General features: G+C 43.5%; 1 protein-coding gene across 9 annotated transcripts in view; it reads right to left on the bottom strand.

Moving 5' to 3' along the window:
• Positions 1-27,927, bottom strand: part of Ntrk3 (neurotrophic receptor tyrosine kinase 3) — a 385,084-nt gene that overhangs the window by 109,150 nt on the left and 248,007 nt on the right. For 2 of the 9 annotated variants that reach the window (XM_052761140.1, XM_052761142.1), the window contains 2 exons: positions 9,632-9,766; positions 6,057-8,085 (listed from right to left, as the gene is read on the bottom strand). The exons of 6 other annotated variants lie outside the window; for them this stretch is intronic. In XM_052761140.1, coding sequence (XP_052617100.1) covers positions 7,967-8,085; positions 9,632-9,766 — 254 coding nt within the window. In that variant the 3' untranslated portion in view covers positions 6,057-7,966. Of the gene's footprint in view, positions 1-6,056; positions 8,086-9,631; positions 9,767-27,927 lie in introns of those variants that run through there. One more of the 9 variants, XM_052761143.1, reaches the window with a different exon arrangement.

Raw genomic sequence — 27,927 nt, 5'->3', positions numbered from 1 at the left:
GCCTTTAATATCCTAATGTATACCATGAACCCATAAGAGCCGGATAAGCCGTGTAACAATCTCTAAAGTTATCAGATGAATCTTTAGCATCTGATAGACTTAAGGGGAGCATTGCTGGAGCCAGTGATGGGGGGCACATGATTTTCAAAGCATTTATTTAATAGCTGAAATGAGAAAAAATGACTTTTCTGCAAGTTGGGAATTCCAAATTAAGGGAGAACCATAATGCAGTTGCTGAAGCCTTGCCCAGAAAACTGACCCATTCGTGTAGAGTAACAGTTTGTCAAGGCGGCTGACCTGATAAAATGATTATAGTAGCCATTTTGGTCTTCCTCATAACCAAGTTGGCTGTTTGACATCAGGGATGTTAAGCAGCAAATGCCTATTAGGGTCACAAGAAATGCCAAACTAACGGCCAATAAAGATTGAGCCATTTTGTGGATCACTTAGACACAGATTCAGAATTTAAAATCTCCTAGCCATGACATTCCAAAATACGATCTATATTGATGGTATTTCCCGTGGTGCCCACTGACTAGGAAAGACCAGACTCCAGGTCTCCCTGGCCAACTTTATCAGCTTCTTCTCAAGCAAAGGACTTGAGCAAAGCTGTGGCCCTCTGGTGGGAACGTCCAGAGAGTGTCACAGGTCTTGGCTGTGCCTTCTTAGCCAGACTGACCTTTCAGTTGTTCCGGATTTACTCCTTCCCCTGTGACAAGGGACGGTAACAATACTGATGTGCACACAATGCACAGGCTGGATTCAGTTAGCATCCAGCCTGTGCTATGGAATTTTCCAGCTTCCTAGGATTATTTGAGAAAGGACCCTGGAACACTTTGGTTGGCCTATGGGACATAGGCTTCAGGTCACGCCTTGAGCAGCAGGAGGGCAGATTTTGGAGACTGCTCCTCCAAGAAACACTGCCAGTAAGAGAAAGTGATGATGCAGGCTCAGAAAGCCTCCTCTTGCAGAGGCTCAACCCTATTATCATCAAACTCAATGGCACGTTAAGCACCTGAGTGTGTGAGACTAAGTCATACATATGGATACGTATGGCCCCTCTCTCCAGCCGTCCACCTCCTCTTTCTCTGAGGAGTCCACTTGGGAGGGGGACCAGGCTTCATGAATTTTCATCAGCTGCTATTGCAAGCCTTGCAGAGTAAGAAACCCCATGCACATCACATGGACACAAACAGAGCAAAGCTAACACGTGCTCAGAGTAAGAAGGTTGGTGGCTCTTCAGAAGTCTGTAAAAGGAAGCTTGCCAGGCCATATCTGACAGCACTGACGTCATTTTACCCATTACCAGCCTAGGTCCTTGTCCTTCTTGCTGGAGAATGAACTGTGCAATCAAGAGAGGGAAGAAAGTGTCTCTTTAAGGGAAATAGGCCACTTGCTCCAATGCAGTTCCCAAAGGCAGAACCAAGCTTCATTTTGCTGCCATGGTAACAGCATAAAAGTGGCAGAAACAAAGGGAAAGAGAGCTGTGGAGGCAAGCTGGCCCTGTTGGTCCCCACCAAGGCCTTCTCTGGTGTTACTTACCAAAGTCTGGCTTGGTGGTGTGTTCTCAGCTGCTATGACACACTTGAAGGCAGTCCTGGTGGCCACAGTTCTGGAATGCATACCTGTTGGCAGCCTCAGCCCTTGCTCCTCAGACTCTCTCCGTGGCTGAGTGGGGAATCTTGACCACCCCTCCTCTGCACCCACAGGTGTCATTTGACTTTTCTTTTAGTCAAGGGGTGAAGCAAGAGCTCCGTGGTTTGGAATCTCAGAATATCCAGGGTCCATTGTTCTTGACTACGCCACACACCCATCTTTATACACTGAACCTCATCAAAGTTGAGCCCATTTACAGTGAAAAACCTTAGAGGGACTATGATTTGCATAGGGTCAGAAGTTAACACAGTGATCATGCAAAGCCCAGAGGTGTTTCTGATCATGTGTAGTAAATTCATGTGTTTCCTAGTGTGAAGGCCTGGAAGTCCCACCAGAGTTGTCAGTTACGGCTTTTTCTGAAGTTTGAGCTGCTTTCCAGGAATTCATAATCCTGCCTTTTGCCTTTACTCCAAAAAGCCCCAAGTCTGCCATGGGCCTGAGCAGGAAGGAGGCTTTCCACACACGTGCCATTAGCATCCTTTATGATCTGGCAGGGTCTGTGCTCCACAGAGCTCACCCTGCACATCTCACTTCTACTTGTCAGAGGAGCCAAGCCTATCCCCATCAGTGGCTTAACCCTAAGATGCCCCTCCTTATTCCTGCCCTCTGTTTCCTATAGCCTGGAGTATGCAGTAAATTTGAGCAAGGGTTCAAAAATTCATATCCCCCTACAAAGAGAAGAGAGTCCACAAGGAAGACCGAGCTCTGGCAAGCACACTCAAAGCTATTTTATGTTTAGGGGGAGCCATTCTCCAGATGGAAAAGGATCACAAGGCAGAGAGGTCACAGGTCTTCTACCACCCATGCAGAAATATTTTTTTTTTCCTGGTCACGTTGTCCTTTAAGGAGAAAACGAGGCCAGGTCACTCTGCAGAGGTTTCACTCATTGTATACAAAGTAAGAGGACCCAGATCCTACCCAAGCAGGCTTCTGAATCCTGATGTCATTTCAGAACCATACCCGCTGCTGCTAACACATCTCCTTCAAGTCACTTGTGAGTTCAAGTAGGGTTGAAGGAGGAATCTGATTTAGCTCTGAAAATACGCTGTCAGAGCTAGGCTGAGGTTCTCTTGGGAAGTGGGAAGTAGAGGGGGTGGTAACCACAGGATTTCTAGAGCAAAATGCAGAACCAGAGCTTTCCAAGGAAACCTGAGGCTGCACGTAGCTTCCCCCACATCAACCAGCGTCAAAGAGCAGGAGTGGAGCAGGTGGGTAGAGCAGGCAGAGGAGAGCAGTGGAGCCCGAGGCCAGCACTGGACACCGCAGACGCAATTAAAGGGCCAGCAGTTTCTAGTCTGCCTCTCTCCCTCTCCTGTCAAGCTGAGAATTTTCCTCTGGTCTCCCAGAGAAGCCTCAGGAGAGCTAGGCCTACTCTTCACTATACCGTTTTTCCCCCCTTTCTGCTACCTGCCTTTCACATTTGGCATCAAAGTCACATTAAACACCTCGTGTGCAAGTCTGGCGTCAGTGCAGGAGTCAGCAAGCACCGAAGAAGGAAGGCTCCACTCTGCCTAATCCATGACTAGCTTAGTTCGGAGAGCTATGCAGCAATGAACTCATCCTGCATTGATCTGCCCACTTCTGTGCTTGCTCCGGGGGACGGGACCCTCATGGACTGCCTTACGACTGTATCTGAGACTCTTGAACCTTGTTCCACCCTGACTGTGGCCTGAAGGAACTGGGTCAAATTAGAGTTAGAGGAGGTGTCACAGTCAAGTATTGTGCTGCTGCTGCTGCTGCCACACCTATGTAGAGGTGGAGGTGAGGATGGAGGTGTGGAGAACTCAGCTGCAGGAAGGAAATCCCATTCAAGAGAGGAGAGACTGGGAAGCCCAGAGACTACCTTCTTAGCTTCCAAACTGAAGCTACCTAGCATCTGGTCTCTGCTTGGATGAGAATCACATGGCAGAGTTTCAACATATCAGGAGATCTCCCAATGTAGTTTCAGAAGGAAGCTAGGGATAGTGCCTGAAGGATCTTATCTTGAGGTGGAGGGTAGGAAGCTATCATGGGGAAGCCTCCAGGAGCAGAAAAGAGGCAGCTTTAGGGGACGAAAGAGTGACCAAGAGTACTCTGAGCTCAGGCATACCCTGTGATGTCACAGGTCACAAGCTATGGAAACCCTGAGTGGTTACGGAATTTTTCTGAGCCTCAGTTTCTCGTGGATAGAAAGTTCTAGTTGAGTAGGTGCTTCCTATGATAAACAAAGTGATGATTGTGAATGCTCCATTGTGAGCCTAATTTGGGGCATTTAGCCCTTATTTCCATGACTTGGCCACACAACCTAATGATGTACAACCCCTATAGACTGTGTCACTTACAGGTATCCAGAAACTATCACCTTCTCACTCAGGATGTAGTTGAGTTCCACAGTCTCCAATACACACAACTGTCACCTCTCAAATATCTCTCCAGAATAAATAAATAAATAAATAAAAGAGTACCAGAAAGTACCTGACAAGCACACTGGGCTCATGGGTTATCCAGGCATGGAGCTCTACCACAAAATATCACAGGACCAGACCATGTGCTTAAGGCCAAGAAAGCCTCTATGAACATCTGCCAGTGAACTCTGAACTCAGAAGGTTGGGAAACTACAGGTCTGGATGGTGACACTCTTGAGCACCCCAATATGGCAACCTTTCTGGACTGAGCTCTGCTCTGGTGGTACCCTGTGCCAGCTCTGCCTGACCCCAAGGCTTAACGGGGAGAATTTCATGACACTTTAGTACCTAGCAGGAATCCAAGGAAATGACAGGCCTTGAGACCAGATATCCTTTTCCAAACCCAGACAGGTCTGTCCTCTGCCCAGCCACCTTCCTGCACTTCCTAGCATTCACCATAGTCTCTGCCAGTACCATTGTATATCATCTCAATTCTTACTGGATCTTCTCACTCATGGTACAGAACCTTACCTCACACTTCACAGGCACAATAGAAGCTACCACATAAAGACTCCCTTATTTTCTTGCCCCTGAACCACTGAACAAACCCACAGCTCTATTCTTTCCTCTTGCCTCCTGATATATAAGAAGGTCTCACACTCCACTTGGCTAACACTAGCAAAGTCCTGTCCCCTCCCATTTTCTCAGGGGTTATTCCCACCCACTATCTATGCTGTGTATTGGCAGGCTCTGTGCATGAGATAACACAGAGCTTAAATATCTTGCACGAAAAACCAAAGTTCTTCCTTGAATTCACATACTTTTCCTTGGTCCCAAGGATAGTCCCAAATATCAGATATCTCTGCCCCGACCCTGATATCCTAGAACCACTGAGAATATACAAAAGTGAGGAGTTAGTGTAACCTCTATCACACAGCAGGCTACTCTTATGAACACGGGCTTGCACTGAGGGCAGGAAGGATTCAAGCAGACTTGTGCAGGAGATAAAGTGAGGGAGGTCATACAGAAAAGCACCAATCTCATCTTAACACTGTCACACATCCCACCTTGCTTGGTTTGTTTCTCGTTTGCTTCCTATGTAACAGAGCTCCAGCAAGCCCCAGTGAGGCCCAGAGAAGGGTCCACATCCTCCTAGTATCCTTTCTCCAGCCCTTGTTCTCTGTTTCTCTTACATATTGCTTGCTTTCCTTCTAAAAGGAAGCGAATATAAAGTAAAGAAGGCATTTAAGCCTTTGTGCTTGTAGTGGGGACCAGGATCCAAGCTTGGTCGGAGAGAAATGCCAGCTCACCTCGGCTTTTGACTTTTAATAGGATCCAGGGGCTCTTTTTCCTCCACCTTCTGGAAGCCCATGTGAGCCCTGCCAAGACAGCTGGACCAAGGTGAGTTTGGGTGTTCGTGTGATGTGTCTGTATATATGTGCATGTCAAGTGTCTCTCAGTGATAAGAGACTGGCCTGTAATCTCAGAGATTAATCTTTTTCTAAGTAAGTTCACAGAAAAGATAGAAAACTACTCCATCCTAGGGAGAACCCCACAGGCTTGCTTTCACATCAAAGAGAAAGGCTCCCCCACCCCACTCCCAGGTCCCTTTGTATATCAGCTCCGAAGAAAATACCTCTACAAGTCTTAGTTTCTTAAACAGCAAAAAAACTCCCCAGGTACCAAAGGTATCAGTAGCCCCAGTGGTGACTGCAGGAATCGAGTTTGAATCTTGCTTCTGCCTGCCATGCTATGTGATCCTGCTTGGACCACTGAACCTCTCTGAGTACCTAATAAGATGAAGAAGCATTTTATCATAGGAATCTGAGGTACCTGGAGGATGCTCCATGAACCCAACCAATGGGACGTATTGCAAAACCCTCTGGCTAGCAGAACTGTGCTGGAAACGTCCATAGCAACATAATATCAAAGTGGGAAATAAATTGTGGGGCCCTGGGATTGCTACATCTTTAATATTCTTTGTAAAACTTCCAAATAAGAGGTCCGATGCAGTCATTTCATTAGAAAATAAAGTGTTTATTAAGAAACTATACACTGAACACTCCTATAAGTCTCTGTGGAAACACAACGCCCCATTGTCATAGCACAAAGTGAAGAGATGGCAGAGTAAAAGATGGATGGAGCCTGGGAGGCTGGAAATGAGGTCATGATTTACAACAATTAAAAACATCATCCTCAAACTTACTCCTTAAAGCCACACTCAGGAGAAGACCTGAACCCAAGGGATCATCTGAGTGTGATGGGGAAGAGTTCAACAGAGAACCATGGGGAGGAGGGTGAGCAGTGCTGGGAGGGACTGGACAACTACAGATCTGGGGGCCCTTGAGGAACCCTGAGCCTAAAGTGACACTGTGGAGGCCACTCCAGGTCCTGGGAAAGAAATTGGAAAGCTTTGTGCTTATATACCCCCATGGAGGTATCTATAGCATCAGTCTGAGCACCTGACATGATGAACCATCATCTGCAGGCCCTAGGGAATGTAACCTAGGGAATATATATGCTCTGTCTTCCAACTGCTGTGCAACACTACACCAGGACAGACTGGGCTTTACTAAACACCATGTTGTCTCAAGAACTGAACTTGGGGTACTCCATATTCTTTCCCATAACAGGGACACCCATGGAACTGGGAGAGCTGGGCCAAGCCAAAATTCACTCAGCCAATACTTCAGCCAATCTGGCAAAGCTTTCGAGCTCTGAAAAATGTGTCTTTCCTATTATGTAAAGGACGATCAACCCCTTCCCTCTCCCCAGAGGGTCAAGCTGAAAATGGGGGAACAATCCCTCTTTGGGAGAGGATGGCTACGGAGCAAGACAGGAGTGAAAGCAAGCACAGTGAACACACATATCCAGAGACCTGGATGACAGCCCATCGGTGCCATGGGAGGGGCTGGAGGAGGCCAGCTTTTGCTTCTCTTCCCCTTCAGTTCCTCTTGACCTTGGCATGAGGATTCCACTGGGTTCCAAAAGTTCTCAGAGTCAAGAATAAGCGGAAGTAGGGGAGAGAGCCAATCCCGAGAGCGTGAGCTAGGAGGAGCGGTCTTGGCCCCTGATTCCCTTGGTCCCTTGTGGTCCTAGTAAGATGTGGCCAATTCATAGGCAAGACCTCCTGCAGCCAGTGCTTGTCGAAACTGCAGCTCTAGTGACCCAGGTAGAGCCAGCATAAACTCTTCCCCAAGAACTTACTAACATTGCACTCAGTGTGAGCCATTCCAGAGAGAAGAAGAAGGAGGGGCCAAGTGTATCCACAAAAGAAAAAAAGAAAAAAAAAAACATGTATGATTTTTTTTTCTCCACACACACACACATACACACAAAAATAAAAATAAACCAACAAAATGACTGTCTTCCATTCTTCCCTCCGAGACCTAATCTGCAGCCAATACTTGGGCCTGGATCCCCTTCCTCTTACCACGCCGTCTCCACCTCTGCTTAAGAGTCCTCTGTGACTCTTCCCCGCTGGAGGCTGTGCAGGGCGACGAGATCACTGAGAGGACAGCATGGAGACCCCACGCTTCCAAGTCGGAAGGTGAGACTGGAATGCGGCTGGACTTCATCAGGCTTTCTTGAGATGGTTGGGTCAAGAGAATGGCTAGCGTGTTTAAAAGGTAGCTCCTGGTGCTTGGGTTTGTATTCTCTTTACTGGCTCTAAAGATGTCGGCAGGAGCTGCCTCGGAGGCTCGGAGACAAAGGAACACAGTGATGACTGGAGTGGGGGGCAACCTGCCAGTGGTCCACGGGATACACACCCATCTCGGTGGTAAAGGGTGCTGGAGCACTGGTGGCTCATGCAGTTTCTACTTAGCATCCCTGGATCCAAAAAGAACAATGCCTAGAGCTTCCAACCTCTCAGAGGGCCCATCCTACCAAGGTGACATCAGAACAAGGAGGTTTAAAAGGAGTTTTTAAAAGCCATGACGTCCTTTGCTGAAATAAACATTGACATCCTCAACATAGATGCCATGGTTAAGAGGCTTGGAATGTCCGGAAAGGCTTATTGGATTCAACATAATTTCTCTGAAACCTATAAAAAAACAAAAAGAAAAAAAACAGAAAAACAGAAAAAAGCAAAATAAAGTAAAAACCAAAACCCCCAAAGAAGATCAAAACTAAGAGGGGAAAACAGAGAGGGAACTCGAAAGGGGAAACTCTAGAGCTATAGCTACAGATGTATACCGGGAATAGCCAAAATGAGTCGCCAGCAGAAGGGAAGGACAGGGATTGTGGGTAACTTAAAGCAAGCATGCTCAGAGAAACTGGAAACACTCCATTTTGCTGGGAACTTGACTGAACTGAGAAAGGGGAGTGAGCATTGACGTTGCATTGGGAGTTTGGCCTAGGACTGTCATGGAAGAGGGAGAACAGACTCATCGAAGGGAGTCTTGGTCTATAACCTTGTGTCTGGGAGGAAGAAACCCTGACAATGAGCTACTGGGGAGACAGGAAAAGGGGTGTGCGTGCACACTACTATTCCCAGAGGAGGTGGGGAAGAAGGCTCTGCTTTACCAGACCTCAATATCCTTAGGGGTCAAATTCTAAGAAATACATTTCTTAGCACTCTCAACTATACAAGGAGGTAGGGAACACTATACTCCCAAGCCTATACTCTTTTTCTTGTTGACTTCTCATCTGATATTGCCAGGGCTGTGAAAGGCTTAGAAAATGACAGCTGAGAACTCAGTGTTCCCACAATTCCACGTTTTACAGGGACTAGAGACATTATGAAGGAGTATGTAACACAGCTGGCCACAAGGTCATAAGTTACCTCAAGAAGAGGAAATTTCTATGACAGCTTGGTTCCTTTCTGGCCGTATATCCAGGGACAGAATGGGATGTTCAGAAATATGGATATTCCTAATCAAACTCCAGAAAAGGGTTGCTCATTCAATCTCAGATTGTAAAAATGCCTATTTATGTGGGGGGAGGGGTCAGTGAACAGAGAAACCCCATCTTTCTATGAAAACCATATACAGAAATGGAGAGGGCACATGGCCCCTGAGTATTAAGCATACATGATGGGGAGAGGCTAAAACAGAGTTCAACTGTATTGAGACTTCCCCCACTCTCCCTGCATAGGACACAAAATGATCAAAGCAGGGATGAGTCATTTTGGCTGTTTTGTTACCTCTGTCTGCAGGAAGTGAAATCAGTTTATAAAAATAGAGGGTCTCCTTTGTTCATGGTATAATGTTAAGAGGAATGTCAGTTTTCCATGAGCTGTGATAGTTGTTCTGTGCAGAACCCCAAGCAGGGGATCTCACACGTGACAGGGTAGGACAAGATGTCCAGAAGTTTGAGCAGCCTTCTGAGGAGGTTTACGATACCACTGTTTCTTCCTAGGTCATGGTCCCTTTCCGGCTTTCCTACATTCCTTACCTTAGCCTAAAGAAGCATCCTCCTCTGAAAGAGATTCTTCTCGCTCAGGGGACTTGAATACTAATCTCAACCTGGACACCTCACTGTACCCTAGTTTTCTGAGATGCGTGGGGATTTATGGGTCTTTGGGTCTTAAGAATCAAAACTGGCAGGGAAGGGGTCTTCACACAAACATGTCAAAGGAAGCAACTCACCATGCGACCTTGGGTAAGACACATCCCCACTCTGGACCTCAGGTTCCTCATATATATAGTGAGTTGATGGGACTAGATGATCTCTATTGTCCTTCAAGTTTAATATCCCATGATTGTCTATGTTTGAAAAGACCCCTGGCAGAAGAGGCAGACATGGGGGATTAATGGTCAGTATTAAACCCCAAGTGCAGAACCTTGGGGAAGTCTTGTTAAATGCACAATGCCAGAAACAGAAATCAAGTGCTCCCAGTGCCTGTATCCACACTGCTTTGCCTGATCCATTTTATGTATAAAATCTAATCATTTTCCTGCATATCACACAGTGGCATTATCAAATTCATCAAGTTAGAGTCAGGGAAGAAAGATTTGCCATCACCATGAATTCTGCCCAGTCATTTTCCTAACCTGTTTTCCCTTGATTAGGTTTAACACCCTCCAAATATTCCCGTTGTAAATATCCTGGGTGCCATTTCTGAGTTGGACAGGAGGAGTTTTATGCCTTGAGAGATGATTCTACGGGACCCAAGATGCCCTTTCTGGCTTTGTATCCCACAGAAGAAATGTCCAAGAGGGAAGAGATGTGATGGGGCTGAGGGTGAGACAGGGGGATGGCTCCTCCCATTTTCTCTAGTCATTGTCAGGGTAAAAATTTTTGGAACAACAAAAGTTACAGTTTCTGTGGAGACTCTAAGGCTCCAGGCCTCATGAAGGTGATATCATTGCAGCTCCTGAGAGAGAGCTCTCCTCTAGAGACTATGCAACATCCATGGGCTGAGGAAGGCTCCATGTCAGATCCTTTTCAGACCAGGGCCAAACCTGCCTCAGTCCCTGCCAAGGTCCCTAAAGCTGCCTCTGTAAACATGAACATTTTCTCATATGAGCCAGGATTTGAAGTTTGTTTTTTCTGGAACTCGGTCCCGGGTGGAGCCTTTCCAAGATTCTAAAAGCTGAAGCTTGATAGCATGAGAGGCACCACTCCAAACTCCTGCACGCCCCCCCCACCACCACCACCACACTCCTCATAACAACCCCAGAAAATGAAGGGAAGACATATGCTCAGAGGAGGGCAAAGTCCTGGACCACAGGAAATGTAAGGAGAAGGCGAGATGGGCAGAAAGAGGGCTAGAGAGAGGCAAACACTCCCTAAGAAGGACTTGCCCACAGGTGGCCCAATGAAAAACTTCTTCTGTCTGTCACTGGCTCTCCCCAGAGTCATTCAGCATGAAGGAACTTGTGGACCCTCTGTAATTCAGAACAGAGCCTGGACATCAGGGATTGTCAAAGTCTGAGAAGCCAGCCAGAAATTCTAGGATCGCTCCAGGAAAGGAAAGGGAGTTGTAAGGGATGTGGAGAGGAGGAAAGGGATGTGGAGCACCCAAAGGATTGAGTGAGAGGTTTTTGAGCCTACCCCCAAATGACCCAAGAACAGACTAAATCTGCATGGCCAAGTCCTCTTGTATCCTTAGCAGAAAGGAAAGGCTAGTTCCCCTGGCTGTGCAAAATGCAAAATGAAGCCCAGAACCTCAGACCTCTCTGTTTCCCAACATTTGTATAAGCCCCAAGCATCTCTTCCTGGCTGAGGTTTCAACCCTGCAGACTGACTAGCAGCCATCCGCTCTCTAGCATCTGTAGTGGCGAGCATCTTCCTGTGTCTCCTGCCTACACTTTCTGCTTCTAACGTTGGAATCTCAGGGGCCTCTCCTTCTGTTCCCCTTTGTTATCTAGCCTACTCATAAAGTTCTTATTTTAGGATAATTTTCCAATCCTCTCTCTTCAAATGGATTTGTCACCTTAGAGTTGTTATATCACAAGAACGAACTGAAATACATAGTGTTCTGGTGTTAAGATCCTGAGTAGCTTATTATTATTAAAAGGGACACAGAAGCCAAGGCAATTCTGGTAGGAAGCCTACCCTACCCTAGTCAGAACATCATTCTTGTGGCAGTCTCCTCTCCTTTCTCCAATAGTGAGAAGGAGTAAAATGTTATTGAACTACAATTCCAGCAGATCTAGGATAAAGAAAGCCTGGAGCCGCCGGGCGGTGGTGGCGCACGCCTTTAATCCCAGCACTCGGGAGGCAGAGCCAGGCGGATCTCTGTGAGTTCGAGGCCAGCCTGGGCTACCAAGTGAGTTCCAGGAAAAGGCGCAAAGCTACCCAGAGAAACCCTGTCTCGAAAAACCAAAAAAAAAAAAAAAAAAAAAAAAAAAAAAAAAAAAAAAAAAAAAAAAAAGAAAGAAAGCCTGGAGCAAAGTATCAGCAGACATACCACTGTTCACCATGGAATCCAAAGATTCATTATCACGTCAGTCATTGTGTACAGATAATTGATTATCCTCCAATATCCTAAAAACTGTATAACATTAACTCAATCATATTTTCAAAAATGTCTAATGTTATTTTATAGCAATTTGAATTTGAATCCAGATTTTTCTAATTCAAAAATACTTGAAATGACCTACTTGGAAATAAGACCGCTTGCTGAAAAACAATTCTTAGGAATAGGTGTTAGAGAGAAAGGCAAGTCAGGATATTCTCCAGTGACAGGAACCTGTCCCTCCCAGAAATCCCTGAACAAAGGACTGGTTTCTTTCCTCACAAACTCCTTCTATAGAGATCCACATAGTCCCATGCCATGCCACTTCCCTCATGCAACACAACACAGACTAGCTTTTCCCTGGATCCCCGTCACTCTGGCAGGAACATGTTGCTTGGATTGGGGCCTTCCAGTAAGGAATCCCAAACTCCATCTTGGCATTAACCACACTTGGTATTATTTCCTGGAGTTCAGGCAAAGAAGGATAAAAACTAGCCTATGAAGAGGAGGCAATATGGAGTCTGGCTAGAGGAGCAATTATCAGGACAGTTGTATTTGCACAAAGAGTGGAAAAGCCAAGCATAGTGCTGAGGGAGATCTGTTCAGTGTCCTGGCCTAGCCACCATGTGAACAGAGAATTCACAAGGTTGAAGAAAAGTTCCATCCTATGTAAATGTCTCTTGGCTTTATTTTTTGCCTAGGTGTTGTCTCCTCCAAATGCATGGGGAGAGGATCACCACAACATCTTTGGGGACTATGGGTTATGACGGTGTCGTGCTGGACCTTTGCTTCACTAGGGCAGTTGCTCTTCGGAATCTAAGATCTTTCTTCTCCTGTAACCAAATTCAATCAAAGTCCAGAAGTGTTTGGCTCAAGTCGTCAAGCCTCAAATCTTAGTCTTGCTGGCTGCAGACTAGATGGCTTAAAACTCCTCTCCCCTTCTGTAATTCAAGCTAGCAAGCCTAGCCCACAGGCTACAAATGGCCCCAGACCTGCGCTTGGGTTCTCGCTCTCGCTCATATTATCCCCCCTCCGCCACTCCATTTCTTCCTCCTCTCCTACTCCCATCCCAAACAAGTGAATTCATAAAACGTTTTCAGAGTTTTACGTTCCAGCATTTCAAATTTAGACGTCATACTTAAACTATCACTAGTTGTAGCTTGTCTTAAAAACCTAAGGGTTCTGGCAAAGCTGAACCAATAGTTCTATACAATAATAATCACCCGAGGCGAACAGTAGCTGTGTGGTTCCCAGTTCACCATGTCCCACCACTCCTCCATACTTTCACTTATGAAGTCTTCCCACCTGAGTCTGATACGTGGCAGTCGTTAGGCCATGCCTGTACATTAAAGAATACCGTGGAGGGCATGGCATTCAGCACTCACGAAGTGTCCCTTTCAAACAAAACGAATTCTTTCTCTGGTCATGATTGACAATTACAAAGAAAGTCTTTCTATAGCGTGAGATCAAACCTGCCATCTCCAAGAGACCGCTCAGGAACCCAGCTGTATGCATAGGAGGGTACTGTGTTGAGGAATGAGGTTCTCAATAGGAAAATCTATTTTGGCTGATAAGATAGCTCAGCAGGTAAACATGCTTGCCTCCAAACCCGAGGACCTGAATTTAATCCTTGGGTCCATTATAGCAGAAGGAGAACAGTAACTTACACAAGTTGGTCTCTGACCCTATATATGTACCCTGGCAAACACACACACACACACACACACACACACACACTCACACACACACACACACACACACACACACACACACTCACACACACACACACACTCACACACACACACACACACACTCACACACACACACACACTCACACACACACACACACACACTCACACACACACACGTGCGCAAACACACATTAAATAAACGTAATTAATTCTTAGACAAAAGAAAACCTATTGGGGGCCACCAAAAACACCACTGCCAGAAGTGAATGTGGCAATTGTGTCATCCACAGTGCCTGATATGAATAAGGTGTGTGAAAAACAGTCCTTTGGCTTTTAAATACAGATGTTATATTTCCTGGGGTATATACAATATCATAATAAACATGTTGCAAAGGCTTCTATAGGATACTGAAATGTAACTGAGCTTGCACTATCCCTGCTATATGCTTCATGGAAGAATACTGAACACAGTCTCCTGGCTTCAATACAGGGTAACCTTTCCTCTAAAGTATCCCCAATACTGCTGAGAAAGTATAGAATGAGATTTCCTGGCCTACTGGTTTGCAAAGCCAAATCTGGTTCCAGTTGTATGGATCTGGCTCAGAAGGAAGGGGCTGAGGCTAAGGTATTCCCTCATGCAGGCATGCCCATGGAAGTCAGATGGAAAACCAAGTTTGGGTGAGATAAAGTACACAGAACCCTGAGATCCTAAGATACAAGCAGACGTCCTGGGAGAATCTTGGAACTCTCAGCTCATTCCTAGGGAGAACGAGAAGAGCTTCACATAAAAGGAAAAAGGACACTATACTGGGAATAGTGTCCTTGGCATTAATAAGACTATCCCAACAATAGGCTGATCTTGGCTTACATGAGTGAACTGTTAGTTCCCCCAGAAGGTAAAATCCCTTCTACCCCACGACATGAATGAAGTCATCTTTTAGAGCCCAAAACCTCCATGTTCTACAGAATTATATCATAAAACATCTCTACTATCCTCAAAAATTGCTATATGGGAGATAACATGAGGTTGTTGTGTATCTCTTTTTCTTGATCAATTGAAAGGAAAGAAAACCCCAGGTATTAATAGACCATCTGCCTTTCTTTCCTTCACTTCAAAATATCTTTTACGTTAAGTACACTTTTTCCTGTTTCTTGATTCTTCGGACTCTTTTCAAATGTTTAAAATATCAGTAAAGTGTAGAGAATATCAAAACTCCATACCCAGTGCCAAGCATTAACAATTTTAATCCTTTGGCATCTTCTTTTCAGCTCTTTTGAAGATAGTCTATTATAATCCTGACCAGGAACTCACCTGTGTGCATCTAACACCCTGTTTCTCCCCACCCGAGCTGACCACTACTCTGAAGCAGATAACTGGTACAGACACTCCTACCTTTGTACCACCCTCAGCCAGATTATAGCATTGCTTTGCATAGTTTTTAAACTTTAAAATGAGACTGATTTTTGTTCTGTGAGACAAGGTCTCATGTTGTCAAGTCAGCCTCGAACTTGCTAGTATGTACCTGAAGAATGTAGTAGTTTGGATGAAGAATGTCCCCACAGACTCCTGTATTTGAATATTTTGTCCCCAGGTAGTGGCTGTCTTCGGGAAGGTTAAGGAACCTTTAGGAGGTGGAGTCTCGCTGGAGGAAGTGTATCACTGAGAGTGGGCTTTTATTGTACAGCCTCACTCCCTTTCCTACTCACCCCTTCTCCCCCACCCCCCTACCCCTGCTCTCCCACTCACTCCTTCCTGTGTGTGGACAGAAGTCTGATCCTATGATCAGGCAGCTGCCTGCTACGGCATCTGTGCTTTCTCTAATTGTTGCCATGACTTTGCCATACTGATGGACTCTAGCCCTCCGGAACTGTAAGCTAAAGTAGATTTTTTTTCTCCCTTCAACTGCTTTCCATTGGGTATTCTTCCTCTGCAAGACAAAGGTAACAACCTGCAGTCCTGATCCTTCTTCACCCCCTCAAATATTGGGCTTACAGGCTTGTCCCACCAAACCCAGCAAAACAGGATGCTTTCCGGTATTGATGCATTAGTTTTCATTTATTAACTTTATTTAGTTAATTGTTTTCGTTGCTGTTTTTATTTTTTCCTGTGATGCCAGAAATGGAACCAAGGACTGTTTGTATGGTAGGCAGGTATTCTCCCACTGAGCTAGATCCTCAGTCCTCCATTTATTGATTTTTTAATTGATGGCATTCATTGTGTTAAGGTTACAAATTATTTTCTAATTCTATCAACTGTTAGTTGTTTTATATTTTTCTATTATTCAAAAAAGTCACAATAAAAATGTTATACACATGTGAGAGCAACATTCTGGAACAAAAGTTAGCAATTCTCCTGTAAAGGGCCAGATTAAAAAATATCTTAGGCTATGGATACTGTATAGTTCTTTTGCATCTACTTAACTTTGCTAGTGTGGCCTGGAAGCTGCTACAGATAAACAGGAAACAGGAAATATCCCCTCAAAAAAACTTCATTTACAAAAGTGAGCAGGGGTCGGATTGGCACATTTACTATCTCTGCCCTAGAGCCTCATTTCTCAAATGCAACATGTGAGCCAGCAGCTTTAGCAACAGCTGGGAATTTGGTGGAAAGAAAGGTGCTTCCAGATCGCTGAATCAACATCTGCATTTTAACAAGCTCTTCATGTGATCCCTGTGCACAGAAACATTTGAGAGGCACATCTTTTGAGGATGTTCCTTTGGAGTATATAAATACTTAACTCCACTCTATTGCTGAATATTTTCCCAATGTTCATAAAACTCACATTCCTGTAATCACTAAATGGATGAACAGTTTGCCCTGTAATTCTATACCTGATGTTATTGGACAGTTGTCCTTCCAAACTGAAGAGTGGTACATACTACCTTGTAATTTCAACATGAATTTCTGAGGTAGAAACATAAGTGTTACTTTTTTCTTATGTGTGGGAAATTTTATTTATTCTGTATGCAAATCCCCTGTTGGCTGCACACACTGGAGTGTGTTCTCTTAGGTTACTGCTTGTCTTTTAACTTTGTATAAAGGTCAAAGATTTTAAGGATATAAATTAATGAAGTCATATGTTGGGTGTATTGGTACATACTTGTAATACCAGCACTCTAGTGTCTGAGGCAGAAGAATTGCAACAAATTTCAGACAAAACTAGGCTACAAAAAAAATAATGATGTGCTCAAATGTATTAATCTTTCATTTCATGTTATTTATAATCTATTCCAAAAACTATTTCTTTTCTCAAAATCAAATCATATTCTCTTATTAAATGGCTATATTCCATACTAAAGAATTCTAAATACTTTACATGGGGCTTTTCATTCAAGGACATGGAACCTGCTGTTCTTGGTGACTATCTAAAGTGTGAGGAAAGGGGGGAAATGTGCAATTTTGCAGTGAAAAACCTGGCAAACATCCTAGCCACGTAATCAGGGTTAACATCCCCATGTTGTAAGTGATGTCAAGGAGTAATACTGTCTCTCTACATTATTCCTCCCTCAAAGCCAGCACTTCAGTTGATAAGCCCAAAGTGATAGACAGTCTACATAAAACCTGACCAATGAGGCCAGAGAGACCAGATCACTAACTGCAGTGTGGGTCAAAGAAAAGACACTGGGGTGGGGATCAGGAAATCAGAAGAGCATTGCCTTTACTTAATGGAACTGTGCCAGCACTGGTTTCTTAGTGATCGTGAATGTCTCCAGATAATAGAGGATGATTTCAGTGGGAGAGGCTGAATGAAGGAGGAACACAAGGCAATTCATCGACTATTGAAACTTTTCTGACTATTGAAAACTAAAGAAGCTTGGTGAAAACAAACAAATAAAAAAACTTTGAAGCTTCACTCGTGTTATTAGTTATTTTGTGGCTGATATAAGTTACTTTACTTTATTGAATAGTTTCTCCTTGCATACTAATTTAAAATGACATGCACAAAAAATCAGATTCCCATTCCTGTCTGTTATGCATCCAACTCTCTAGTTACTGTAGCTATATAGCTAAGGATGACCTTGAATTCCTGATCCTCTTGCATTAACTTCTCAAGTGTGTACCACTATGTTCAACAAAACAGGACACTTTCTTATGTTGCTGTATGTAGCTTTCATTCATTAATTTTATTCTATTATTGTTGTTTCATTTTATTGTAATGCCGGAAATGAAACTTACAGCCTATATACACATTATATGTACATGCCTATATTTTCAGAATGCCCCATATACTCATTTTATACTCATTACTGTCTTATATTCATCCCATAAAAATATAGAAGTTGGCACATCTCTTGCTGTGTTTATACCTTTTAATGTGTATGTTTCATTTTATTTCATTTTTGCCAGATGTTATTTGTTGTAAGTTAAATTTTCTGATTGTGTTATATAATATACTTTTGCTATTGTTGTTAAAACATTTGCTGGTTTGTTTTGTGGGGGACAGGGCATGTGCCATGTGAAGGTCAGAAGGTAATCTTTGGAAGTAAATTCTCTCCTTCTACCATGTGGGTTCCTGGGATTGAATTCAGGTCACGAAATTTGCCACCAACCCCGTAACCTGCTGTGTTATTTCACAGGCCATTGTTTTGATTTTCAGATAGAGTCCTACTATGTAGCTCAGGATGACTTGGAATTCGGTATGAGGTACAGGCTGGCTTGTAGCCCTTCGCTCTCATCCTCCTGGGTGCTGGCGCTACAGAAGTGTATCGGTAGAAATGGATTTGTTTTCATTTATCTATTACGTTACAGAAGTGTACCGGTAGAAATGTATTTATTTTCATTTATCTATTATGTTTTATCAATTTTGCAGAACACCTTAGTAAGTTGCAACAATTCATTTACAAATACCCTTTGATATTCTGTATAGACTGAACATACACCATTCACAATGAGGACTGTCAACTCTCTCATTCCAAGTCTTTTTTTTTCTTGTCATACTGTATTAGCTAAGATTTACAGATTATTTTTGAATGAAAGTCAAGTCGGTTGCCATCCTTATCATTGGATATTTTACATATTTCATTATTTTATATTATAGTTTTCCTTGAGAATGGGGAAATTTTTCCAATTTTCATCTACATTTTTGCCCTTGCTGCTCTCCTGTATTTTCTAATTTGTTGCTGATGATGCTTCCAGGTAGCCTTTTGGAGCTTTTGATCAAAACCCCATATTAGCTTGGAGCCCCTCCAGGATAATACTCAGAATGCAGCACAACAGCCTTCAACAATGAGTGCCTTATCTAAAAGAATTGTTATCCCTCCTCCCTTTATTCTCTAAGGCTCGGAAATTCCTACTAGCTGTGCTTTCAGAGAAGAGAACATTATTCTGTTTGGGGGGTGCCATTATTCCATATAGTAGTCTCTGTCTCCAGTGTGTGGATTGGAGAAGGGTCTTCTGGTCTCCTGGCAATCTGAAGCACGTACATGTATGAAGATCCCTCCAGAGATAAATACACATTTGCCATTATATTTTCTTCTAGACGTTGATCACATCATGCGAACAAATGATCCTCTGCTCATCGTCATTTATTTTGGTACCATTTCTGGTCACAAGGTTATTTAATTGTTTAGCCAGGTCTCCTGTTTTCTGTTACTGCTATGTATTTGGTACAGAGGAGGTACACTAAGCATGAACTTGTACCATCTGGATCAAAGCCCCATCATTTTGCTTTCTTTCTGCATTCAAGGAAAAAATGCATTTCTTGGTAACAAAATTAACTGTTTTCTCGGATACTTTCCATCCAATCTCCTTCCCCAACAAAAAAAGCACTCAGGCCAACAGCTGAAACATGGCACATTCCACCGTGCTTATGCTTTCTCACTACCCACTCCTACTTTAGTGTCACTGTTCGGGGCATCTTAGCATGTTCCCTAGATTCCATCTCCTAGTCTATAATTATCTGTATGCCCAGTAGTTTAAGTCATTCCTATTCTAGTTCCTTTTTTTTTTTTACAGAAATCTATAAATGGTCACCTCTACCTTTTGTCATGTCTACATAACAAATATCTAACCTAATAGGTGATAAAGCAATGTCCTACACGTCACTGTTCCATTCTGGGCCATCCTACTTCCTTAGCTCATTGAAGTTTCAAGATTTCTCATGATTTAGTTCCAACCCTAATATTAATGAATATTAATATATATTCACATGTTCCCTTCCATAATGCAAATTCTAGTTGTTCATAGAAAAGACCACACACACACACACACACACACACACACACACACACACACACACACACACACTTTGAAAATTACCAATGTTGACTCCAAGACTAGATTTCTCCATTCCTCTTCAACTTGATCCTGCTGCACAGTGTGGCTTCCTGACTCCCCAATTTCTAACGGTGCAAGACTCTGGTCATTTTCTGTCCTTCTTTCTACTGGCTTTTCTACTTCATCCATTCTCTGTGGTAGCTTCTCAAGGATCCTCTGACCCTTGAATACTCAAAGTTTTGTTGTGAAATCCCCAATAATCCCAGCAGCAGCAGCAGCATCTTCAGCAGCAGCACTAGGAGACTGAGGAAAATGCAGACTCTCAAGCTCCACCCAGTCAACATCAATCTCATGTCTGAAGAGCCAAGCATTTCAAGTCCCCGCCACCCTTACACTTATCCAGTCACAAACACTTGGAGCCATCCTCCTTTCTTGTCAATGTCTTCCTCATTTCCTGTATTTAATGAACTGTTGGGTTTCAGATGCTTATTTTGTAATATTTCATGTACACATTTCAATCTTCTCTTTGGAAAAGAACACAAAGATCTGGAGACAGACTGACCTGGCTTTCAAATCCCTGTTCTCTACTACCTACCAATTGTATGTGACCTCAAAGCCCTGAGTAAATTATTTAACTTCTCTGAGCCTTAATTTCCCTTCTGTTACATGAGGATATTGTTATCTATGTCACAGATGCCCTTATAAAAAAATTAAAAGTACTCAGACCAACAGCTGAAACATGGCACATTTTACCAAGTGTCCTCTCACGCTTTCTCACCACCTACTCCTACGTTAAGGTCACTATTAAGGGGCTTCTTAACATGTTTCCCAGATTCCATTCATTATATCAATTCATCTCATATGATTATCTAATCATATCAGGAGGACAACACATTCAACAATCCACTGCCCTCTTCAGGAACTATCTGTGAGAAAGTGCCCCTGCATCACCCCATACACATAAGAACGGGCTGCCACCTCAACCTTACCATACCCTGTTTTCAGCAACCAACCCAGCCTTATCCTCTCTTCCCCCATTCACACCCTCTGGTTCAGTTAAACTTTAAACTGGCCACTCCTTGCATGTTTCAGCTTCTATCCTCACTCCCATGGAATGCCACTTATTTTCAAGCTTTTTTTTTTTTTTTCTTATTCAGTTCCTGTTCAACCTTTAAATCATCTAGGATCATTTTCTTTAGAAAATGTGACTTGTGAGTGTCTATTTTATTTGTTCTATTGTCTGAAACCATTTTAAATATATACACTATAATAAAATTTTTCATATGCTTCCTTCTCAAGTCTCAATCAGCTTTTCAAATAAATAAAACTCTACAATCAACATCTACAGTCACTGACACCTGCCCAGGCAATGGGTTAAATGTCATCCATAGACTGTCTCATACACTTTCTCTAGCACCCCCATGATATGGGAATGGTTATGGCACCCAGTTTGTAGATGGGAAAACTGAAGTTGGAAGGGCTCGATAATTAATGCCAAGGCTCCCTTTAAGAAATGCAGAACCAGGATTTGAGGCCAGCCTTTCTCATCTCAGCTCCTCTGCTCTTAAACGCTCTGCATAAGATGCAGAAGAAAAATCAAACCTTTCTATTTCCTATAAGATAAGCCGTATTTTTAAAGAGTAGACTTCTTTTTGCAGAACCATGTGATTTGATTTCTGTCTCCATGTGAATCTATGTAACAATAGATCATATTATTCTCTAATCCTACTTTACTATCTTGACATTTGAAAACAATTTTAGGGATCATAAATGATTACTATGTTAGCCTCAAAATAACTCTGTGAGGTATGTAAAAAATGTTCCTTCCTATCAGCACTTCCTTTTTCCAACTTGATTGTGTGACCCTAGAACCAAAATCCTCAAGTTCCATCTGGTACTCCAGAAGGCCTGACTTTTCTTGAGTCATGGCCATATTGTGCAGGATATGGTCAGTAAGAGGGCAAGGCCAGAGTCCAGCAGGAAATGTAATCAATAAAGTCCAAATCCTAGCTGGTATCAATTTTAAGCAGATTATCTTAGAACAGGGCCTAGGATAATAGAATCACACTGGTGGCACGTTCTAAACTGACAGCCCTAAGAATTAAATAGCATGAATCTATACATTGCTTTACTGGCTCCAGAGTCCCTTGATTAGAGATAACAATGAAATTAATAAAAATGACTAAGAAGGGGAAGAAGAGGGAAGGGAGATCTACCAGATACATGTCAGGAGCAACATCTACAGAGAGCCTTTCCCTTGACCTTTATTTTAAAAACCGATGAGGACATACACAGACAGAAACAATATCCATCTTGGAGGTGCAATTGTTACAGTCTCTCCAAAGACCCAGTTTAAACTTGGAATACTAGGGCTAGGATTGCAGGTAAGTGGTGGGTCACTTTCCCAGCACGTACAAGGTCCTGGGTTTGATCCTCAGCACCACAAAATAAAAATAATAATAAATGGTAGCTTCATTATGTCTATCTGCTTGCAGAGGGCCTGTGTGACCCATGCTGTGTGGGTCACAGAGCCTCAGCACTTTGTGGTAGCTACAGAACTTGAAACAGATACCCACCCGGGCCTTCAATCAAAGCCCGGCTTTCACTATGCTCCAAACCTCCACATAACTGAAACACACTGGAAGCCTCTTATGCCCATAAACGTGTAGTTGGGGAAAGGGAGACAGAATCATAAAACAAGGAAGAAAAACTTGTTAGCAAAAGAATCCTAAAATCTAGTGCCAGGAATGTGAGAGCAGCACCTTTGTAAGCTTCCTGGAAGAACATTTGCAAACAACTGAGTAGCGGCCCTTCCAGGAGCCAAGGGAAATAAAAAGGGAAAAAATGAGAACCTCATAGCTCACTTGGGCTCAATGACAAATAATTGTGATAGTAGAAATATATAAGTGGCATCTAGAGAGGTACCCACCCACAGTTAAGGGAATTTAATAAGAGAAAAGAACAATCCTATGATCACAAGTGGGAGGAAAATTAGGTGAGAAATACAGGAAGGATGGGGGATACAATTCCAAAGCAAGATAGGGGTACAGCATGGGGAAGCAGAGCAAGTAGAGGACGGTTACTGGTACAACTGCAATGACCCCAAGGCCTCAGAATGGGACCTTGTTTTGAAACAAGGTGAAGTAATTAGGATGGAATCGAATTCATTATAGATAGACTGTTTCTTTGTAAAAACATAAGCCAGGGGAGATTTGGACATGCATACATGCACGTGCGCATGCACACATACACGAGAGAAGGTGGGGGGGAGGCAGAGACGGAGACAGAGAGATAGACCCAGACACAGGGAGGCACAGACAAAAACAGACATAAGAAAAATACTCTATAAGCATGAAGGCAGAGATCTAAGACATTTGCAAGTTGAGAGATGCCCAAGACTGCTGGTAAACATCACAAACTGGGAGAGAGCTGGAATGGATCTGGTCCTCCAACCTTTAATGGGAACATGGCTCTGTTAACACACTGGATTTCTCCTCCCCGAAACTATGAGATATTAAGTTACTTCTGCTCTAAAACATGGTGCTTTGTTATGGCATTTCTAGAAAACCCAAAGAGGGATTACATTCCCAGGAAAGAATGGTATATAACTTTACTGTAACACTGAAGAGGAGTGAGTGAGAAATAGGAAGTGGCTTAGTAAGTGAGATCAGGACCACTGTGTAGGGAACTAGCTGTGAATCATCTCCTAGAAACGGGACATCACTGATCATGTGACCGTGCTGCAGCTACACTGTGCAGTGAAGTTAGAAGCAGGAACTGGCACAAATCAATAAACAGATAGAGGAAGACTGACAGACTGATAGGTAGACAGAAAAAATGAAGACAGATACATGATAGGTCAATAGATATAGACACGAACATGGCAGATTTGGATGAAATAATGCATCTTCAACTGATGGCAATGGTCTGTCTGCTTTATGTTATAAAAACAATTTCCAGATGCTGAAATATGTTACCTGCTTTTAAAAACAAACAATGTTGTACAAGTTTGTGAGAATGAAAGTCGTGGAAATTCTCACACCATATATAGAGTGACCCAAGAAGATCCCGTGTAGGCAAATTCACCAGACTACCCTCACACACCATGCGCCTCCATCCATAGGGCGCTACAGTGGAGGTGGAGACAACCAGAAGACAGCAGGAAAGGCCTTGTGTTCTAAATATAGCTCAGGATGAGTGGTGGAGCATTCCTGGGAGCTAAGTGTAGTAATGAACCAGCCTCCTTCAGGGGAATGCTATGGGACGAGAGACCACAGAGCTGATGAACTTGGAGCAGACAATGAAGACATTCAAGAGTCTGGGCAATGGATAAGTCCTGAATGACTGAAAAGAGTGTGACTTGAGAGCATGGACCGGACTGAATGGAAAGGAAAAGGGAAAGACTAGCAGGGGCTAGGCTGGGCTGGGCTGCTTAGAGTGGGGGCAAGCAACCAGATCATAAATAACTTAGGCTTTTGTGAGCCATACGGTCTCCATTGCAACTGCTCAGCTCTGCCATGGCAGTGCGAAAGCATCTTCAGGCAGCGGGGAGTGAATGAGAGTGGCTGTGTTCCAGTTGACTTTATTTATGGACACTGAAATTTGAATTTCATGTCATTTTCACATGTTAAAAAAGATGATTCTTCTTTTGAATCTGTCCAACCATTTAAAAATGTAAATACTCTTCTTAGCTGAGCTCGAGAGCTACATGAAAACAGACAGCAGGCACTATTGGACCTATGGGCTCTAGCTGCTGACACTTGGTTTTAAAGGTGGCTGTACCAGAACGGACAAGCAATACAGCAGTGATAAGATTACTGGAGAACCCAGAGGGAGGACACTGGAGAAAGCCAAAGGCAGAATTTATGCAAATCTAAAACTTGACAATTGATTAAATGTAGAAGGGGGAAGAGGAAATAAGGTCTGGGATTCTTTCCCAAAATTCTCCAGTGTGAATAGCAATAGGACCATTAATAACATTGCAGGACTCACATAGGAGCCAGTGATAAGTCAGCACAGACCGCAGAGTGCATGCTTGCAAGCCTAAGTCTATCAATACTTAGAATAGGTATTAGGAACGTTAAACCAGGGCTTTAAGACTCTGGCAACTCCTAGCTTTGAGCACTATAGCCCAGAACCTGCTCTCTCAACTTTGTAAGACCCAGTGGAAGAACCAAGGCTGGTCCTGGTTTAAGTTAGGAACTTTGGTGCTTTGTATGTATTCTTTGAAGTTTCTATCATCCTTAACACATCTGCTACTTCAGGCAGCAGCAGATAAAGATAGTGCAACACATCCATTGCTCAGTGGCCCATTTCCCTTTCTGTAAACGGAGGTGCCAACAGCTGTCTTGACTGAGGAGCTCCGAGTAAAATGTCACTCCTATGATTGATGTGGTAACAGTTAAAGGGGTGAACTCTCTGTCACACTTTGAGGGGGTGGTCACATACAACTAACATCATCGCGAGCTCAGCCTTCCCACCTGCATTCTAGGGGTGGTTGTATTTCCCCTGGAGGCCAGAGAGGCTGTAGATGGGTGTGACATGTGTGCTGCAGTTTTATACCAGCAGGGGCTTTGTGCTGCCACTTGCACTTCAGGACCTAGGGGGTTCAGGAAGCGCATGTCAGTTCCTAGCTACACTCAGCATAAACTTCACTCAACAGATTGCAAAAGTGACCTGCAGGCAGTGTGTAACCACACAGTCATGCATGAGCCGAGGCGGAAAACAAAGGAGTGAAAAGAAAACCGTGGCTTGGGCTCTGCAGAATCTCTTCCACCTAGTCTACAGCTCCTTCCAAGTTCCCAGGCAATGGTGATGTGAACACGGGAACAATGAATTCTGGGCTCTGTGCGGCCGCGGCCTTCTCTGACTTGGTATTCCACTACACTGAGAGGTCATGGAAAGTACATGCCTTGAATACATGCACAAACAGGACACTTAGATAATGAAGGGCAGGATGATTGCTTGAAATCTGAATGTTGATTGGCTGATCATGTGTTTTCACTCCAAATCCCATACCTCTTCCCTATTTCACATATAAAAACACATGCCAAATGTTGTGCAAATACCAAGACCCCGAAGTTTTTGAAGGTTTGAGTTGGTTTCAGACTGTGAAGGCAATCGTGTTCTTGTCCACTGCAAAGGCCTTACTCTTTCCCAAATATTAAACATGAACAAGCCTTACCATAGCAATTTTGGGGTGTTTCTTGGTTCCTAGAAGGAAGACACATAATTAATTTTACTACCTTTCCTATTTACAAAGCCTGGAAAAGCTGTAGCATGGGCATATTGATAAGACTTGCACCCTTTTAGGACACTTGTAGAGACCCAAAGGTCACATCACACTGTAATGCAATGCATACAAATAATGGCAAATTGATAAACAATCAGTCAGATGATATGGCCCCATTACTACATCTCAAAGCCTTAGTATTTTAATTGGCAAAATGCAAATAGAACTTCCATACCTTCTCTCTCACAAAGATATTATACATTTCTGTCACAATACATAGAAGTCATCTTTGACAGAGAAGCATTTCTCAGTGTCAGCACAATTGACATCATGGACTGGGTTATTAATGGCCATTGGAGGTTGATCTGTGCCTTGTAGAATGTTTGGTAATAAACCTAGCTTCTGTTCACTGGACAGTAATAGCTTCCCACATCCTACTACTGTAACCATTAATAATGTGCCCAGACATTGTCACATGTCCCCTGATGGCAGAATCACCCCAGTTAGGAACTGTTGCTATAACATGTGTAAGGGGAGCATTATATAGCAACCTATGCTTCACTGCCACTTGTCTTCTGGGACCTGATGTAGGACCATGGGTGCTAAGCAGTCCTGTGTTTTCAACCATCACATGTACTAACTCTGCTCAAAGCCCATAAACCATAAAGAACAGCAGAGAATTTCACATCTGCTTACTATGACTGGGAGAACCAAACTGTGAGCAACGTGGCCACGGATGCCTTGGCTACTTGTGTTGTGGTCCAGTGGCTATGCCAGCTGTGGGTGTCCACACGGAGGCTCTGTGTGCCACGGTTCTGTGGGAGCCACGGCAGCAAACAACCTGTACCATACTCTTAGGAGTGAGAATTTTAGAACCATATGAAAGCATATTCAAATGCATTTTTTTAAATTCATGTAAACTCACTACTAACAGCCCCTTATTACACCCCATTAGAGAGTTTAATTACTTTTAATCAGAGACTTTCCTAGATGACCAGAAATAGTAACTAGAGAAACTTCAATAGCCATTATGCCAACCATGAGCAACATGGAGTCCGCTGGAGCAATCGCCGGCACAGCAATCATGCTAATTAAAGGCCCCCAGAAGAGTCAAGATAAAAATGTCAAACGAGATTTGTTCTGGACTTCAATGATTTACTGCCTCACATAATCAGGTTCCAATAAGTCTGGGAAGAAAAGCCTTGCTAGGAAGGAGGGGGAGCATCACTGGCCTCAGACGTCAAGTCACAGAGCCTCAGATGTGGCGCACTGCAGTAGAGGAAGGTGATTTCTGCTAGCCTCAACACTAGATTTCCCCAAGGTTCTCTACTTCCAGACAGTGTGTGTCAAGCCCCCGTGGGTACTCTGACAGCTTTTCTCCTCCACTCGCAACCCACCACTCCACAAAATGAGTTTGGTCATAAAGCTGTTGGCTTTGCATCAAAGAATGTTCTAATGAACACTCCTAATGATGTTCTGATAAATTATTATTATGGTGCCGGCAGGCTGCAGCATCCTCACCCTGTCCTTTGCAAAGTGCTGGGGGGAAAAGAAGTTACTTTTTGGACACCTAGAAAAGATAGTCTTGCTTTCCTATCAACCTGCAACTTACAATGCTTTTCACTGTGCTTGGCTATCACCATGCCCACAGTCAGATCTGTAGCCCTCTCTTGCTGCTGGTACTCTCCAATCTAACCTTGCCACCAGTTTTATTTTCTGTGATTATTTTGTGATTTTCCCCATATTTTCAAACATTTCCATTCACCTTGCTGCACCACTGTGTTTGTTCTTATAAAACCCCTCAAATGCTTTTTGCAGAGATGGTGCATTATGCAATAAAT

The sequence above is a fragment of the Peromyscus californicus genome, unplaced genomic scaffold (genome assembly GCF_007827085.1).
Source record: "Peromyscus californicus insignis strain IS unplaced genomic scaffold, ASM782708v3 Scaffold_4__1_contigs__length_199733344, whole genome shotgun sequence".
NCBI lineage: Eukaryota > Metazoa > Chordata > Mammalia > Rodentia > Cricetidae > Peromyscus > Peromyscus californicus.
Note: the sequence above shows the minus strand (reverse complement) of the source record. Positions and strands in the feature narration are given on the sequence as shown.